The 18,877-nt window shown below is 39.3% G+C and overlaps 2 protein-coding genes across 2 annotated transcripts in view; both read left to right on the top strand.

Moving 5' to 3' along the window:
- Positions 1-132: 132 nt before the first annotated feature.
- LOC112847396 (troponin I, fast skeletal muscle) lies at positions 133-4,026 on the top strand. Its single transcript, XM_025909095.1, has 7 exons — positions 133-258; positions 1,232-1,264; positions 1,446-1,482; positions 1,619-1,747; positions 2,364-2,453; positions 2,536-2,709; positions 3,662-4,026. The coding sequence occupies exons 2-7, from the start codon at positions 1,257-1,259 to the stop codon at positions 3,737-3,739; spliced, it is 516 nt and encodes a 171-aa protein (XP_025764880.1). The 5' UTR covers positions 133-258; positions 1,232-1,256; the 3' UTR covers positions 3,740-4,026.
- A 10,947-nt stretch (positions 4,027-14,973) lies between these two features.
- Positions 14,974-18,877, top strand: part of lsp1a (lymphocyte specific protein 1 a) — a 48,718-nt gene continuing 44,814 nt past the window's right edge. Inside the window, exons 1-2 of the mRNA XM_003439392.5 lie at positions 14,974-15,117; positions 15,397-15,514. The gene's annotated coding sequence lies outside the window, so the exon portion shown is untranslated. The remainder of the gene's footprint in view (positions 15,118-15,396; positions 15,515-18,877) is intronic.

The raw sequence follows: 18,877 nt of genomic DNA on the forward strand, positions 1-18,877 counted from the left end.
CAAACACAGCATGGAGGCATGAAGGGTTTTCACAGGGAGGGCGGTTTGCAGAGCAGGGCTGGGCCGGGTGTATTTCAGGAGCTCGCAGGCCTATTGGTCTGACTGGGAATCCATTTCCATAAAGAGGATCTGGGCATTTTGCTGAGGCATCGCAAACCACCATATATACCTATTTCATTTTTCACTGTCTGTGGCTTTGGCAGTGTCTCCTTTTCTTCCACCAAGTGTGTCTTGTTCTGTTCTTCCTCCTCTCAATAGGTGAGAAATCTTCCTTATTTTATCTTTTTTCTTCTTCTTCTATCTCCAGCATCTTTGAGCTTCTCTGAGAGCAGCATCTTCTATTTTATCAGATAGAATGAAAAGATGCTGCATGCAGCCACATCTCAAAACGACTGTGTTTAGAAAAGACATGATTTAAAGCAGGATTACAGCTCTGACTGTTCCTCACTCAATCCAAGTGGCTTCTTTACATTTGTTGGTGACATTTGACCTTTTTCTGTCAAACCTAAATTTATATGACGTGTTCAGCTGCTCTGCCTCAGTGTTGTCAAGATCTGACTTGAGTTGTTTTGCCTCAAAGTGTTATTGAGTTTTTGGATGTGCGTACAACAGAAATATGTGCTGATCTGAAGGCCTGGAATTACAAAAATCTGATTCTGGTTTGGTAAATATTTTCTGGTTCCCTAAAAATGTTTATGTATAAAGTTCAAAACTGAACAACACTGGAATCATTAATAAATCTTATATATGTATATATACCCTGCCTAAACAAACAAACAAACAAACAAAAATAAGTCTCAAAAATAACAAAAATAATCTCTTCTTCTAATCAAAAAGTGATCTTAATTGGTCGTGAAGACACCCGGACAGAGTACCTCAGAGGTATTACGGATAGTTAACTAAAGGTTAGCTACTGTCAGTTAGTTAATGATATTCCACTGGAGATTTTTTCAAATTAATCCTTCACTCGATCACGTGTAAACTGCAGAGACGTGACACACGATCCCGGCCAGCCCAGTTTAGTTCAGTTGACGTCGCTGCTCTTCAGCTGTGGCCTCAGATCGCGTTACGGCACAAATATTCCCGTCTATCCATCTCCATCACAGCAGCAGAACATGCTGATCTCAGAGAACCTCGCACTGATTATCTGAACATCTATGGTGTTCAGCAAGGGTCAGAAAGACCTCAACGTTTCCTCCAGTCACTCAATTTTATGTTTGTCTTACTGCAGGCTGTGAACCCGAAAAACCGCCAAGATGTCTGAGTAAGTGTGAAGAACATCCTGTCTGATGGATGCACACTATACCTGACTTAAATATGCACAGAAATCTGCCTCCTTTTAAAGATGCTCCCTTTCAATGTTTAATATGTAGATCCAAAAAAGATGTGCATTAGAAAAATGTTACTTTTAAAACTATTAATGATCACAACTTCCTCTCAAACAGGAAAAAGATGACTTCCAGCCGCAGGCATCATCTCAAGGTAAATAAGAATTATGAAAAAATATTGAGTTCTTCTGCTGCTGAGTATGTTTGAGAGCAGACCATTAAACACGAGACTGGGTTAAAAATGGGGTTTTATGATGTGACCTTGTTTGATGATGATTTCTGTCCTGCAGAGCTTGATCCTGCAGATTGCTATGAACTGGATCGAGCAGGAGAAAAAGGAAACCGACGTGGCCAAAGAGGCCTACATGGCCGAGCACTGTCCTCCCCCAGACTTGAGCGGAGACCAGGCCGCCCTGATGGTGAGAGAGACATCAGGGTTTATCTGAGAAAAAAGAAAGAATCAAATTGAATAAATGATTTTTTTTGTAGTTCAGGAAACAATCAGCTACTATAAGCCGTTCATTTAATTCATTTATTTATCCATCACTGTATTTATTTCTTTATGTTGTTGTTTTGAGTAGAAACATGCATGTTATTATTATTTTGGCATTTAAGTGCCACCATAATGCAGCATGGAAACTGGACACTTGATGGATGCTAATGAAATCATCTTTGGATCATTTCATTAGCATCAGAGAAGCTAGCCTGAACTTTGCTGCTGTAATTCATCATAAAGATAAATGACCTGAAAGTGTTAAATGAAGCACTAAGTGACCTACTAACATTAGCACTCTTCTGCCAGAGGAATGTGCATCCTTTAGCACCTAGCTGCTTTGATCAGCATTGCTAGCAACGCTGTAACTTGCATGTCTCTTCCTGAGGCAAAAGTAGTTTAAAACTTTTTATGTGCTTGAAACAAACAGTTTACTCACTGGTTTTGTTAGTTTAACAGCACTTTTGATATAAAAAGGGAACGCTGTATGACTCTAAAGCTGTGGGAAGATCATCTTTTGGGGTTTCTTTATGCATCAACAGGAAGTCTGCAAGAAGCTTCACGCCGCCATCGACAAGATCGATGAGGAGAGGTACGACGCCGAAGCCAAGGTGCAAAAGGCTGACAAAGAGGTAATGTTCCTCTGGGAGCATAACGGAACTAGAGTGGCCCCTAAAAAGTAAAGAAAATATAACACTTTCTTTCTGTGCATAGATTGAAGACCTGAAGATCAAAGTTGTGGACCTGAGAGGAGTGAAGAAGCCTGCCCTGAAGAAAGTGCGTATGTCTGCTGACACCATGCTGCAGGCTCTGCTGGGCTCCAAACACAAGGTGACCATGGACCTGAGGGCCAACCTGAAGCAGGTCAAGAAAGAGGTCAAGGAGGAGGTGAGTTCACAGACAGAGGGTGAACCTGTTTTAATGTCTATGAAGCAGCTTATCATCAATGTGATGGCCCTAACCTGTACCCTACACTATCAGAATATAATATATAATTTCAGAGAATTGTTTCTGTTACAACTGTTCTCCAAAGTTTTGGCATTCAAGACAAACTAATTCGGACGTGAACAAAAAGCTGTTGGTGACTTGGACCTCAAAGCGTCACACAGTTAGACGATACACTGTGGTCTTTGAATTCCAGGCTGAGATTATATTGCAGATTTCAAACATAAATCAGTTTTTACACAGCCAAAAATAATATGGACACCCAGGGAAACTTGGCGGCAACCTGGCAGAGAACGTTTTTGGACTTCTGATCAGAGGCTAGCACTGGAGCCTTTGTATGCCACACATTTGCTCACAGCTGAAATTAATAAGCAATTTTTTTCTTAATTTCTCTTAAATCTGTAATTAACAACTGAATCATATTTGGTACACAAGTTTTGGGGAGTTTTGGAGACTTCTGCATCTTTGTTGTATTTTTTTCCTGAAAAACTTGAATAAATCTCACAGTTTGTGATGCAAACTCATTCAGGAAATTAATATTTAATTTTTTAAATTATTAGGAAGCTCAATAAAGACTGCTTTTTCCAAAAAAAAAAAAAATCCTGTCAATTATTTCATCATTCAGTCTTACAGAATTACAGCATTTTTCTACTTCTAGAAACATTTTAAAAAAAGTCAAACTTCATAATTTTGGATATTTCTGTTTTCATTGTTAATGACTTCAAGCTAAGTGGGGTTAAAAGCTGTCAGGCATGTAAGGGCTGGTTTTCCATGTGTCAGCTGTCAAAGTGCAGAAATCAGCTGATTAAGTTCAATCGTCTCTCTTTTTAATAAAACTAAGATGCCTAAATTCCCAGTTTGTTTGGACTAACTCTCTGCTTCCTGTCCTCTGCAGCCTACAGAAGCGGTGGGTGACTGGCGTAAGAACATTGAGGACAAAGCTGACAGGAAGAAGATGTTCGAGGCCTCCTAAATGTTTCGCTGCTCTGCTTTGTTTTTCTGTTTACATGAACTCCATGTGTCTTATTTGTGCTGGTGGAAGAGCGCGTTTGCTTTATGTCACACAGGTCTGAAGAGCAGGTTAGCAAATCTGAGAGGCAGGAAGTTGAATTTACCTGAGGGTTGTTATTTTGCACTTTGTCGTAGTCTGGAGGGAGGGGAAGGTTCACACACCAACACCAAGTCTTCAACTCCACACAGTCGGGGAAACAATCACACACAATGTTCATTATACACAATAAAATCAAGTGTCAGAGAAAATCACGCTGTTTTTGTCTTTTTTTTGCCCAACTTTCATCATCATCATTTTTACAGGATCGCTGTAAAGGCTGAAGTTTAAATCTTTGTCTGAATCTGTTTTAAAGGTTTTACCATGATGCCAGGAAGAAACTCTGATTCCCACATTCATGTCTTATCTTTTTTATCCAACCTAAACTTCCTCAAATTAAAATGAATTCTTAACAAGCCTACTCTATACACGAGAAAAGAAATCTTGGTTTTTATGGTAACTGTGCTGCACAATCTGATTTTTACCAAAGATTTTTCTTCATAAATCTACTTGGGAATAGTTTTAATTGCTAGGAGATTGTATTTTATTGTTTTTATGAAATAAGTTGTGGAATAATTCAAATTCCATACAATCAGAACAAGACACCTAAGTTTGGTTTGTAGATTCCTCACTAGTGCTGCTAAATGCAACCATCGCTCTGTCTTGTGTAATTTATGAACCATTAATGCATCTACCATATTTTCATGGTACACTATAATTGTATGTGCACAGTCTTTTTTCTAAAAAAAATTAATAATAATGGGAAGGCTTTTTGGTTTATCTTGGCTGCAGTTTAGAGTGTTTAGATTTCTAGCATCAGGTCCATCCATACCAGCAATTTCTTTTTCTGTCTTTGCCCTTGAACGTTTTTGGAAGACTTCTTCAGACATTTATCGAATCACCTCATTTTCTGATGTGATTCAAATCTTTTGTAAAGCTAAATTGAGAAGAAATGTTACATTTACATAACCATAAGGTTATAAGTGGCTGAAAATCATCATCAAAGATTTATATTTCTGTGTTCAGCACCAAGGCTTATAAGACAAAAGTGTGAAATATGGCAGACAGGATTTCTAGAGCAGACCTTCTTGACAGCATTAAACACTATCAACACTCTCTCAACCAGCTGCACGAGCCTGGAATTATTTCCATTTAACAGGTGAGCCTTGTCAGTATGTAAGTCATGGAGTTCCTTTCTTCCTCAGTGTTATTAGAGAGCAGCTGTTGTGCCAAGGAAGACCCCCATCCACCACCTGTAAAGTGCAAATTACAGCGACAACTGTTCCTCTAACAACAGTCCATCTTTGTTTCATCACACAAAGGCCCAGCAGTCCATCACTAATGCAACCAATAAATTAAACTAGTGAATTAATTTATTGACATTGTATCTGTTTTTTCAGTTTTTCTAATATTTTTATGACCTGGAAACATAAACTGCTTTATGGGTCGCAGGGATGTAGAAGGGATGTAGCCGCCACAATGATCAGACAATATTGAGACAAGAAGGTATTTTGTGTAGATAGCTTTTTATAATATGACATTATTTGATATTAAATGTTTAACTAATGAGAAGCAAAATGTACATCCTGGAGAAACTGACTCATATCTCTTTAGAGTCTTTTAATGCAGCTGAACAGGTAACAGCACCCACTTGTTACTCAAAGCAATCCTTAATAATGCAGAAATTTAACTGTAACACATTTTAAAAAGTGTTTTGTATAAATATTTACACCTGTCAATCAAAGCAGCCAAAACTCTAATTTATAGTCTTGCTGGCATTACTCAGGGACAGGTTTTATTTTATTTATTAGAAGACTGTTGATATTTTTATTTCTGCTCTAAAGGTGTAACCTGGGAGTTTATGTGCACTGGCTCGCTTTTGGAGTCTGCCTCAAGTGGACATTAGAAGAACTGCAGATTGGGGCTTTTTTTTTCATCCAGTGTTTGCTGCAATTAAGTAGGAGTAAACTGAAGTGTATTTTTAGGTGTACCAGCGCAAAAAATACTTTCTTTGTCATGTTTTGATGTGATGGTAAAGTTCAATAATGGATCAGTACTGTTTTGAGTGTATTTTAAAAATATAAAGGTATTAAGAGAACTCTTCTTATTAAACACAAAGTTCTTCCTCATCTCAAATTGTCTGATTATTCAGGTTTCCTGTCTAACTTTGTCGGATATTATGAAGCACCTTGACATGACTGTTGTTGAGTTTTTGATTTTTTTTTTCATAAATATAACTGAAGTAAATTTAAATAAGGGTAAATTTGATTAAAAATAAGTGTCATGCACAGCCATCAGTCAGTTAAACACTCCTTGGAGACTTTAATGATTTATCTCACTGGTTGCAAATACGCCCCACCCTCCCTCAGATGCCCTCACACTCCTTGTATGGTGCTCTGAGCTCTGCCTCCAGCCTGCCGGGGGCCCTCGAGGCTTTGGTTTCTTCAGGGGCTAACTTTATCCCCTGAGACTCGTGGGGAATGTGAAGGAGATGCCTGTGAGTTATATTTGAATCATCTGACTTCAATAAGACTCCTTACAGAAAAAAAAAAGAAAAGAAACTTGCAGCGTCTTCCCTCCATCACTGGCCTGCAGGGCTGAGACTGACACCTGCTTTTAAATTTAGTTTGAGTGCTTTCAAGCAGCTGCTTTTCCTGATGACATCTGTCTGCCGTTATGTAACTGTGACTGTTTTAGTGCTTTATTGCAGAATGCACATGGATAGGGAATTAAAAAAAAACAACAACAACATAAATGCAGCTCCTCAGGACACCGTTCAAAGCTGGAAAACAAAGTACAACAGTGCCGCTCAGTGAGGTGTTGCTCCTGCCTCAGTCCTGTTTTCACCCACATTTCAGCTTTCCAGCACCCTCATTTCTCTGAAGCCCTGCAGTTACTTGGGTTTACTTTCATTCTCCATCTGTCCACCAGGTGTCCTCTGACTACACCATCCTGTATCTTGTGGGCTACAGGGACAGTGAGGCGACATGTTATCTCATGGCTTCAAGATCAGCAACGATGAAAACGGAAGTCTCAGTTCATGTTTCTTTTTTTTAATAGTTCATCGTAGCATCAAACAAGGGTTTATAGTTGGTGTTCTATATCATCAGGAAGAGACTGAACAGGCTGATCCGAAGGGCCAGCTCTGTTCTAGGATGCCCTCTGGACCCAGTGGAGGTGGTGAGTGACAGGAGAATGGCGGCTAAGCTGTCATCCCTGTTGGACAACATCTCCCACCCCATGCAGGAGACTGTGACAGCACTGAGCAGCTCCTTCAGTGGGAGACTGCAGCACCCACGGTGTGGGACGGAGAGATTTCGCAGGTCTTTCCTCCCCACTGATGTCAGACTCCACAATAAAGACTTTTGCAGCTGATCAAACCCTCACACGTGCAATAAGACTGCTATATGTGCAATTCTTTCTCTGACAAAGTTGTACTTTTGTATTTTCTTACTCAGTTGTATATAGTATTTGTATTCTATTTTATTCTATTGTATATATTATTCTATTTTTATTCTATTGTATATAGTATTTTATTTTATTTTATTTTATTTTATTGCATTCCAGTGTTTTCTAATTTCTGCTACATAACTTTGCACTTTTGCTGTAACAAAACAAATTTCCCACCTGTGGGACTAATAAAGGTCACCTTTATCTTTATCTTTTGTCTTTTTTACACAGAATTTCCTAAATTAAGGCCACGAGCCCGATGCAGATCCTTGCACAGTCCAATCTTCCAAAGCGTGAGTTTTTGTTTAAATGCAGTTCTTAAAAGCTAACACACACACTGTGCGCACTCTGGTGTCTCCTTGATCATCTGCACTGGTGTTTAGTGGAGCTGGTTTATTAAACCACGCTTTGCTAGTAGCACTTATTAGCTGTGGCCGTGTTTCATGCGTCACAGTGATTGACAGCAAGCAGCACAAGGGTGTCAGTGCTGGGTCTCAGAGTGGTCAGAGGTCAAGGTTCAGAGAAGGGTCCTCTCTCTCCATCAGTATTTTTTTTCACTATTTTTATATCGGAGCAGCTGAGAGATGTGGCTGGTGTAAATAAATATAACAGATGTAAATCTGTAATACATTGAGGTCTTTTTTTTGTAAGCACGAGGATCTACTGAGCATGCAATAAATGGTACACATCCAGAGGATGGAACAGCCCCCCCCCCCACCCCCCCACTGCAACAATCGGAAACCTCCCAAAAGTCCGAAGTCTCTGAGGAGCAGCAAATTCATGATTTTTGTGCTGTTCCTGCCCACAGCTGAAAAAGAGCTCAGACCTGAGGTGCTGATGCAGATGGAGGTTTGTGGTCAATAGAGGGCGTGTTTGCACCGCTTTTTGGTTTGAGTGGAAGCTCAACAGTCCGAGGGCTCTGCAGCCGTTTACATCAGACCGGCTTTAAATGTTGACTCAATGCAAACGGCATGTTTTTGCATATGAGAGCCCAAAGCTGTGCCTGCATTATGTGTGTGTGTCTTTCTTTGTTCTATTCTACTTTTCTGCTATTTGCTTTTGTTCATGGGTGGAAAATAACTTAGTTGAGTTTTTCCAGTTTGTATTATTTTTACAGCACTTCAGAAAGAATAGATGTTCATTTAACCCGATTATATTCATCAGATACTTTGTAGTAGACTCAAAGGGACCCAAAGGTTAGAGAAATGAGATTGCTGGTTCAAAAGTGCCAAAAACTGCAGTTCTTCTAATGTCCACTTGAGGCAGACTCTAAAAGCGAGCCAGTCCACATAAACTCCCAAGTCAAAAAGAGTATGCACCATAAAAAATCTGGGTGGGAAATCAGAAAAGTGATGACTCTGATTGAAAAGTTCAAGAAGTTTCAGACTGAGCTGCTCAAAATCATGTTCATGAGTCAGTGGATGTATGAAGAGAGCTGAGTAAGGTGCAGCCACCCAGCATGACCAACCTGCTCCCAGTCTGTGACATCAAGTACGGGCGTTTTGTCAGATGCTGTTGATGTCTGAGATATATGCAAAGGATGTGCCTCCCTGTTGGTGCTGTGTAGAAATACAGAGTGCACAATGAGGCAGGACAGCAGCATAGACCTGTTTTTCAGGAGACTCTGATTTGTCTTTTTCTTGTTTCACTTAAGCATCAAATGATTCGGACAGGTTTCAGAAAAAACTTTGATAAGGTTCATTATCATTACTTTGTGAGTACCAATTTGGAAATGTGGAGGTTCAGAAGATCCACCACTTAAAGAAAAGAGGAGGAGAAACTGGACACACGCTCGCTGCCTGTCCTGTGGCATTACCTGGACAGCATCCATCTGTCATCATCAGCTAATGCCACCAATCAACAAAGCAAGCTAAAGAGGCACCATAGATCCCTTCTGATTTTTGGTACCTCTAGTAGTGCTCACAGTGCAGACATCATGCCACAAACTAGGTGTCAGAAGTGCAGCCTTCAGACTGAAGCAATGTCAGATAATGTGGTGTCTATTTTAGATGGATATGAATACAAGTGTACTGATATTTTGATATTGATATTTTGTATCCTTTGGGCAAAAACCTTTGAAAACCGCTGAGTTAAAATATGCAACAGTTAACTTGTATGTTTAAAAATGATGCTGAAGGGTGAACTTAAATGATTTGGGAATGTGACCGATCTCACTGGAAATTGCAAAAAGCCAATATAAGGTCATCTTGGTGTGCTTTTCTTAAGTCTGCAGAAAGAACATTTTTATTCTTTCATGCCTGACCTTTTAATCCACAGAGGATTCATACTTGTAAAACCTCCCTGTCACATGGAAAAATGACATTTATATTCATAAAATTTTATTTAAAAGATGATGGCACCATGATGAGTGAACGTGGCTAGGAATGGAAACCTGGTTATGCAGTGTGCTGACATACACAATTTTTTTTTCTTTGTAACCTTCCCACATTCTAAAAATCGATGAACATAAATGAGTTTATTATGCTGGGACCCAAACATCCAGGAACGCCTGATAAAAACATCATAATAATCGTCTTTCTCTGTAACAGTGTTTCTGTGAGAACTGGATGAAGTGATTCAGAGGAAATACGATCAGTTTAAAGGTTTTTTTGGATTTCTTAGAACATTTTTTTAATTGAAACTGCACTTGCATGAAAACACTTTTGGGGAATCCTGCTGAAGGTGTGAATTCCTGCTCACTTTCCTGTTGCACTGTGTCTGTTCCTGCCACCTTTCTAGATTTTCTGTCTTTTCTTTTTTAAGTAAATGCAGTTCACGTTATTTCCTGCAGCCGTCACTCACTCTTGCATATTAAAAAAAAACTACTCAGGTGATTTTCCATCTCCTCATTCTGCTGAATCAGAAATATCGCTCAGCAGCAGGTCGTCTCGCCACAGGCCTCGTGACTGTAACCCAAGCAGGTCCTAATAACTGACCCAGGCTGTAAAGTCATTTGGGTTTATTATGTCCAGCCTGCCTGAGGTCGTCGTAAAAGTTCAAGGAGCACTGTTACATTTAGTGCCTGCTCAAAACCCCATTAACTTTCTCCCATTTGTCCTGGATCCCATATGGCTTCACTTCAGATGGAGAGCAGCAGTTCTCCTTCTTTCTTCCCACAGCTGCCCACAGCCTCTCTGCACGCTAGTTGTCATAACTGGATGGAAGGTGATGGATTTCTTTTCTGAACTGAGCAGTTTTGCAGTCTACTCGCTTCTACAAGGAGAAGCACTTTTTTGTATTTTTTATATTGTGAATGTGACAGACTGTTGAACTGGTGTAAATCAGTCAGTCAGAGCAGACAGAACAAAGTTTCTCTGATTTCAGACTGTACTGCTGCTTTTCAGAGATGCCAGCTGTAGATACTATGGATATTTAAACTGAGGAAATAAAGCTAATTTAGGTTGTAAGGAAGCCCGTGGGCAAAACTGTAATGCTCAAGCTGATTAATACCCCTCCACTAAGTACACTTTTTCTTATCATTGGTGGTATCTGAGCCCAAAGTTTGCTGGTTGCTGATTTTATTAAACACATCTATTTACCAAGAGCAGTGCGAAGCCTAGCATTCCTTCAACATACATCAAACCAGACTTCGTTCCAGATTAGTCTCCCGGTTTTATCTATTTGTTTTATATGCCTTCGTTAAGCTATTGTCTTTCCAAAAATTCCCAGATCCACATAAACTCTTGGGGTGACTGGGTGATCTGCAGTCTATCTGAGCCTCCAGTTTGTTTGACTCGTATGATTACTGCATGCTGTGCCTGCTCGAGGATAAGCAAACAATGCCCGGAACTATTTGAAAAGATGGGCATGGGTGCAGTTCAGCTGGACCCGGCACGGTCCACACGTGGTCCCCAGCACGGATCTCCGATGCTTCCTCAGTGACAGCTGCTGCAGTAAAAATTGTTTTTTCAAGTTCTTGATAAATATGTGAGAGTAGAGTGTGTTACCACTTTCATAGCTAAGCCACAAAATGCATAAAAACTAGATTTTTCTAAATCTAGATTTAGATTTGTTAGAGATTGTGTAAAAGGCACTTGGACTTGGATGGTTAAGTGGCATGTTAGTACAGACCAGCAGCTTGAGTACCTTTAATAATTAACTTTCTGAGTAATTCCACCTGCAACCATGAAAAAAAGAAAAAGAAAAAGAAAAAATTGGCTTCACAAGTTTGGCTCAAACTTATACATACAAACTCAAATATATGCATACACATCAATCTTTTAATAAGTGGTGTCGAAAGTTGTAATAATATAAAGACTATTAACTTCCTGTTAAGAAACACAGCGAAAAAGGTTCCGTTCAGTTCCTGAATCACACACGTCTAGGGACCTGTTGGTGGCTTCCTGGTATCCACAGGTTGCACCTCCAAGACAAGTGGTTGTGGAAGATGGTGGCAGTCACTGTGAAACTCGCTTGTCTCTAGGCATCTGTGATTATTTAGTTATGAACGGGGTTGTACAGATTTGGCATCAAAGTAGAATTTTGTTGAGTGATTGCTCTCTTAGCATGGTGAGACATAACATATACAGCTTCAGCGTAATGACACATCTTGACGTCATCGAAAATCAGTCTGTTTGAAAATACTGGATGGATGGACAAGGAGATTTCTAGCATTAAACAATCTCTTGACAGTGAGGAGTCCTGGGTGTTGTCAATGGTTTGTGACATTAACAAGACTTTTTTTTTTTGCTTTTTGCAGAGAATCCTAGTGGTGTGTGGATCCATACTGAAATATGGATTCTTCCTGATTCTCATATTAAAATACTGATATTTAAGTAATTTGGGGTAAATTTGTAGTTTATTATTAACAGAACACAGTGGAAAGTAACTTTATTACTGGGATTGTCAGATGATGATCGTACGCAAAGTCATGTGTGGCCCCTTCAGCTCCACAAACAGCCAAGATGCAGTTTGTGACACAAACCTTGTCAAACACATACAAAAGTAAATTATAACACAGATGATGATGATGATGATGAGTTAATGATGAGGCGAACTGAAGAGGAGAGGGACAGGTGCTGCAAGGGCGAATCAAACGTTGCTTGTGGAGTCCTTCGGTGCTGCAGGAGGGCACTATCCAGGTACGGAGGGAGAAAATGTGGAGCTGTTGGGGAAGTGTAGCACTGCTGCTGAATTTTGGAAAGTGACTTAGTCCAGGCTTAGATTTTTGTGCCATGTTTACATGGTGGGAATTCATCGCAGCTTTAAAAAATATAGAATCCTATTTGTTTAAATTGTAGAGCATTTGAAGCCATTATATTGACTAGGTATCTTTAAAATATACAGCGTACACTAAAATTAAAAATACAACTTAAAATATTTAATAAGATGAAATCTGTTTTGTATTCATTATAAAGACAGAGTTTGAAATACACTACTTTTAAAAATAGATTTTCCAAACACGATAAGTTTTTGTACAAAGTATCTGTATCGGATCAGTATCGCTGATACAAGCCGGAATTTTACTTGGTATTGGATCAGACAGGAAATCAGTGGCATCGCACGTCACTAGTGACTCCTTTCAGACAAATGTAATTTTCCATGAGAACACAGTCTGACAGTTAATATACAATCTTCTAAATGTATTATAATAACAGATAATGTTCTGCCTCTGGATTTACATCTGGAACAAAATGTGCACCATCAGCAAGATGCCACATATCCTTCGGTTGTTAAAGGCTGATCCAGTTACCTGCAAAATAAGTTTGGTCCTCACCACTAATTACACCCCTAATCCAACTAAATACCTGCTGAGCATCCAGACCACAGCAAGCAGTGTGAAATTTGTGGTCTGGCTTGTTGAAGCTTATAAAGACAAGTTTAGATGTTCTTTTTTATAAGGAATTTGTGATGCAGCTGTGTGATGTGCTGCCATGCATGGGACACACAACTGTAAGGAAACTTGCTGTAACACCTTGGACCCATCATTACATTGATCACATGTGTCTGTGCTGCTTCTGCCTTGCTAACGGCTCAGTGACTGCCACATCTCTGAGATAGCAGACACATCTGGACCTAATCTGCCCCACACTTTTCAATGTTATGTGGGCCTGAAGTGTGCCAACAGTCATGGACCTAACATGAGCTATGACAAGTGCGTGAGGGTCGAGTGTGGCTCCTCAGAGGTCCCAAAGGTTTTCATGCTTGCAACCTCTTTACACTGATTTGATGTTTGAATGCTTTTTGCTTTGTGTAAAGGCCACAACTAACAGCTTAAGCGATAAATGAATCTGGAGAACATTTTTTTCAGTTTGTTGTGTGCCCATTATTTCAATTAAATTTGACTGAAAATATCTCATAATTTCCCATAATGCACATCTTTTTTTGACTAATCACGTTAGTCCATGAGATATCTCTTAAATATTCATGCTAGTTCTCAGTCGCTTCGTATCTAGCTAATGCTTAGGCAGCTGGCATGACTTAACTGTGGCCTTTTTACCAAAAAGTGCAATATTTAACCAAGTGGTTTTCATTTGTAAACCTAACCAGCGACTCAAAGTGAATGGCAAGAAAAATAATATGCAGTAAAAAAAGCAGAGAATTCTGCAAAACACCTCGGTCCTAACGTGCCACAAACAATGGCCTTTTGGGAGGTAAACCAGCAACTTACCATCCTTCCAACCTTCAAACACGGACTTCTTAGATCTCTAAAACAAGACCATATTCTCCAGGGAGCACCACAGCTGGTGGTGAGTCAAATAACTGATGCAACAAAACATCATTATTGCACCGGGGGGTAAGAATGGCTTGTATATGGATTCTTAGGATATTTCTAGTCCTCTTTTTGGTTTGGTTCTGTCATAGAAATATTATGAATGTTGTTTTTAGCAGCTGGTGGAGACCAAACCTGAGCTACAAAGGTCTTAAATGTTCTAGTTCTATGAGATGTTCACTGAACTGACATTTCTGATTTCATATTTTGTAGAACTTTTATATATTTTCTCTATTCTTTGAGTGTATTTAAAAAAATTTTTTTTATCAAGCTTGATATTACTTGCTCGGTTTGTCTTTACCTCACTCCGCAGGAATGCATTGTTTCTACTTTCTGCTGCTTTAATGAGGCTGCATTCCTCTACCTGAATGCGCTATCACTGCTCCCATACATGTTGTTAAGCTCTCAGTGGGGTCTGTAAAATAAGTACAGTGCAGTAAAAGCCATCCTGACTAAAGCCCATAAAGGTCTGGAGCTTGCACAACTGAACAAAAACAGAAAACAATGCAAACTTTTAAATTTTCCACCTCCACACTGAATCAGTCCGGTTCTTTAATACAGCAAGACAGTCAGTTCTTGTGCTGTTTGAAACACAAGAGACAAATAAACCAGGTTAATTTCTTGAAATAAGTTGCTTCAGATTTCATTCTTTAAACAGAATAAAAAGTATTATGATGCCATTAGACTTTTTTTTTTTTCCAGTTGATCAGAGCCTGAGTATTTTGTACACAACTTTACCTCTTCAAACAGAACTGATTTATGAACATGACTGTGGGTCCAGAGTTTGAGATAAGTGGGATCTGAGCTGCATGGAAAGCAGTAAAATCCCCCTCTGTTGGACTTACTAATAATTACCAGTAACTATTCCTAAGATGAGGACTTCAAAAAAGACTATATCTCAACTTGGAAAACCAAGAAAAGAAAAACCCATACAGACACACCCACTGGCTTGTTTTCAGTACTTGTTGTTTGTGATGTTTGTGGTGGAGAATGCTGCCTAGTGTCCGTGTCAGTGAATGCATTACCACGAACACGCTGTCATGAATGCACCCTGAGTCCCAACTCCTTCCCAAACAAATCCCAAATTAGGGCCTGATAATCTGAGGCACCTGTGGCTTCTCTCTCTGGTGTTTATTTGCAGGTATGTAGCTGAAATACATAATTTAACATGCCCAAAACAACCTTATACACATTCATGTTTATTTGACTGCCTTTTGTTTTAGCTTTGATCAGTATGCTAGCTAAACAAATTGTACTATATGTGGAATCCCAGAGTGGTTAAGATCTGTGAACCTGCGTGTTGGCCCCCATTTTTGTTTGGATTGTGCTGGATCCTGACTAATTCCTTCAAAGATTCACCTGTATTATATTGATTTTTATTTGATTATAAAACCGATTCTTTGTCTTTGTTTGCATTTAGTTTGATCTCTATCTGTCAGGAAGTTAGCCATCGTTGCTGAGGCCTCCCACACTTACAGTATGCGAGTAAAGCTACTGGGCCCAGACTGTAGACTGCACCATCTTGTATAGGAGCTCAGGTGAGTAGTTGGTAGCACTCCTCAGTGCCTTCTGTTTGTTTTAATATATAATTTCTAAGTGTGTGAGTGTGTATCAGTTTGTTGGAAGACATAATTACACACTAATCAATGTATATTTTTGAGTACAATATTCTTTTTTTCTGCTTAATCTAAAAAAAAAAAAAAATTAAATACTTACTGTATCTTTAAAAAAAAAAGTATTGCATTACTTTCTATGAGTAATGACCCGGGCACTGTATATTGGATAAAACGTTTGACTTGGTGATGAGTATAGATGTCCCATGCCTTCTTTGATTATTAGAGAGTGATGTTATGTTGCAGTGGGCCTGCGCCACATGCTCCTGTCACACCTCCGAAAAAATATTAAGGAACATTGTTATATTCATTCTCCCAGTCTACAAAACACACAGACTGAATAAAATTCCTGTGACAATTCCAACAAGGGTAAAAAGCTGGTCTGCTTTTTCATGACTACGATGGACTCTGTGTTTTTTAACTGTTGGTAAAACACTCTGTCTTCCTGTCTTTAAAGTTTGGGTTCACCAGCCTAATGTTCTTATCTCATCCCAATGTCCCTGAGCACCATGCAAAACTGAAAAGGAATGTCAGCCAAGGGAACCCCACTGTGTCCGAAGCTGAGAGTTCAGGATATATCTCTTCTATTCCCCTTGGCGCTTTGCCACCCGACTGAAAGAAAAACTACAGTCTCTGCAGTTTATCCTGACTGAGAAAGGTTTCATTATGAGCTGGGTGTCAGCAGATCTCTGCTGGCATGGAAACTTGTCTTTATTTATCACCACAGGCAGAAAACAAAGTGATCATGTTCTTGAGTAAAAACACCTCAAGGGCTTAAAAATGGGCCTAATATCAAGTTTATGTGTGCTACCTTCACACAAACCCTTCAGAGAACGCAGGCGGTATCATCCAGAAGCAGACGTTTACTCCGTCATCTTCAGCCTTAGATCTTTCTTTTCGGATCATCTTTCCCCTTGTCAGCTTCCCTCCAGTTTGTTTCCACAGTTTAATCATCTGAAGAATCTGAAACCCAATGCCTCCACAGATATTCACAGCTGTACAATGAGTTGCTGTGGCTGTGAGGATTTACAAGTTATTTCTGCAGCTTGTGCAAGGATTCATGTGGGTCAGTGTGATGTAAATTTTGTGCATAGGAAATGTAGCTATTCATGAGAGTCCAGTGGTGTAGTCACATCAGTAGACTGATTTTGGAACAATCAACTCTGGGTTCTCTCAGGGAACTCATTGCTCCTCCCAGTCCAAAGACATGCTTGTTATATTCATCGTTGATCTAAATTTGCCGTAGGTGTGAGTGATTCTGTCTCTCTGTTAGTCTTGTGATGGACTGCCGACTTGTCCATGTTTGTGGGGTATGTGGGATTTGTCTGCTGGGATTGGCTCAGCACAATCCCAGATTGAGCAGTAAAAATTCATGGATGGCTACAACATCCAGAAATCTATGCACTCAAACCTCTTTTTTTTTTTTTGGTGAGTGTTGATTGTTTTTTTGTTTTTTTTATATAAAACTTTTGACTCCGACTGAAAAAGAAAAGAAAAATTGAACCCACTGAAGTCAAAAAAGCCTCACATGTTGAATTTACAACCTGAAAAATATGACATCTCACTTATACGAAATCCAGTGCTTCCCGATTCCTGTTCTCAAATTACTTATGATTGAATTCCCGTGTTAAACTCATCTGTCAAGGAGAGCCTGGGGTTGATGGGGTTTTTTTGGTGTCAGGCAAGGAGCTCTCAGATCCGCTGCCTAGCCCTGAGTGGGAGGTGATGAGAGCATCTCTGGCACCGGATAGCAGAGAGGTAGGAACACATTCTGGGTCACAGGTCAACACTCCCTGAGCTGGCAGGATCCCTGCAACTAATGGATCAACACATCTCTGCAGTACTCTCAGAAAGTTGGCAGAGTTGGTGGAGCGAGCTGTTCTTTTATTCCGAGGACCTGGAGATTTAATCCTGCTTCTGCAAAAATAAGCAGATTTTTTTTTTTCTCACAGCCAAAAAAACTGCAGGGTTTATAGTACTGAAGTATACTTTTTGAAAAAATAACTAATTGTTTTGGCAGAGCGAGCTGTATTATATTGTTTATGTCAGAAATGACTATTTTGCTCATCTGCTTCTGAAATGTTAAACATTTATCCTGCTTTCAGTCAATCAGGTTCAATTAAGAGAGGTCAATAAGGGTATACAGCTCTGCTTGTATTTTGGTTGCCTGCTGCTAGTTCGCTTTGACAAATATGCTGAATTTTAATGTATTGAGTGGATTGCTTGAATAGACTTAGTTTCATAGACTGTCTAGAAAGCCGAGTAACATTAGACAAACACAAAAAAACGTACATTTGTTACAATTAAATATTAAGATGTGAGAGGGACACACAATACAGGAGATTTTCAGGAGAAATTTTAGGCTTTATTGTGGAAATTCAGAATGGGTACCAACTAGAGATGGCACGATACCACTTTTTTATGACCGATACCGATATCATAAATTTGGATATCTGCCGATACCGATATGAATCCGATATAGTGTGTTTTTTAATCAATAAAACTGTTTTTTTAAATATCTTGCTGCATTATAAGTTCATACTCAAGTTTAAAAAAAAACACTAAAGCTATTCTGTTATACCTGTATGCAAAAACTATTTTATAGTTCAGCAACACTGATCAATCTAATAAACGTAAACCTACTCCATCCTCCCTATTCTGGTATTTTAAAGAGTACTTAGCAGAAATATTAAGCAACCTAACTAATAGGATTGCCAACTCCAACCCAAAAAAAATAGGGGACCACCCCTCACCCTCCGCTTCGTGATGCTTAATCGACGTAATCAACTTTAACTTAATGCATGTGTAAAAGAAAATTCACAGAAATCAATTATTTTTCCACAATAATTAAATCGATTCAACATCTTTCTTCAACAGAATTGCAGACTGCACAGATGGTATCTTCCCAAAGGAAAAAGTATTATAGCTTACTAGGGTATATTAGACTTAATAGTTACTATATACAGTAATGGACTTCTATGCATTTTACATCAGATTAAAACTTTGGGTGTAAGATTCAGATAATTATTTATTAAAAGCTAGACATTTTAAATGAGAATAAGAAAGAAAAGTATGTCTTTGTGCCCCCTTTTCCCTGTTCATGCCCTATCGGCCCCCCAGGCAAAACTTTGCTAGATCCGCCCCTGCACAGTTACCAGCCGTCAGCTACGTAGAAAAGGATCCTGGTGTAGAAAGTAATATTAAATACATTCTAACAACAGCTTATCAAGCTTAAACGTGCTGCTGTTGTTTATCTGCTGGTTTCCTCTTTCTGGTGCAAAGTGGGCC

This window comes from Oreochromis niloticus, linkage group LG7 (genome assembly GCF_001858045.2).
Source record: "Oreochromis niloticus isolate F11D_XX linkage group LG7, O_niloticus_UMD_NMBU, whole genome shotgun sequence".
In the NCBI taxonomy this organism is placed as follows: domain Eukaryota; kingdom Metazoa; phylum Chordata; class Actinopteri; order Cichliformes; family Cichlidae; genus Oreochromis; species Oreochromis niloticus.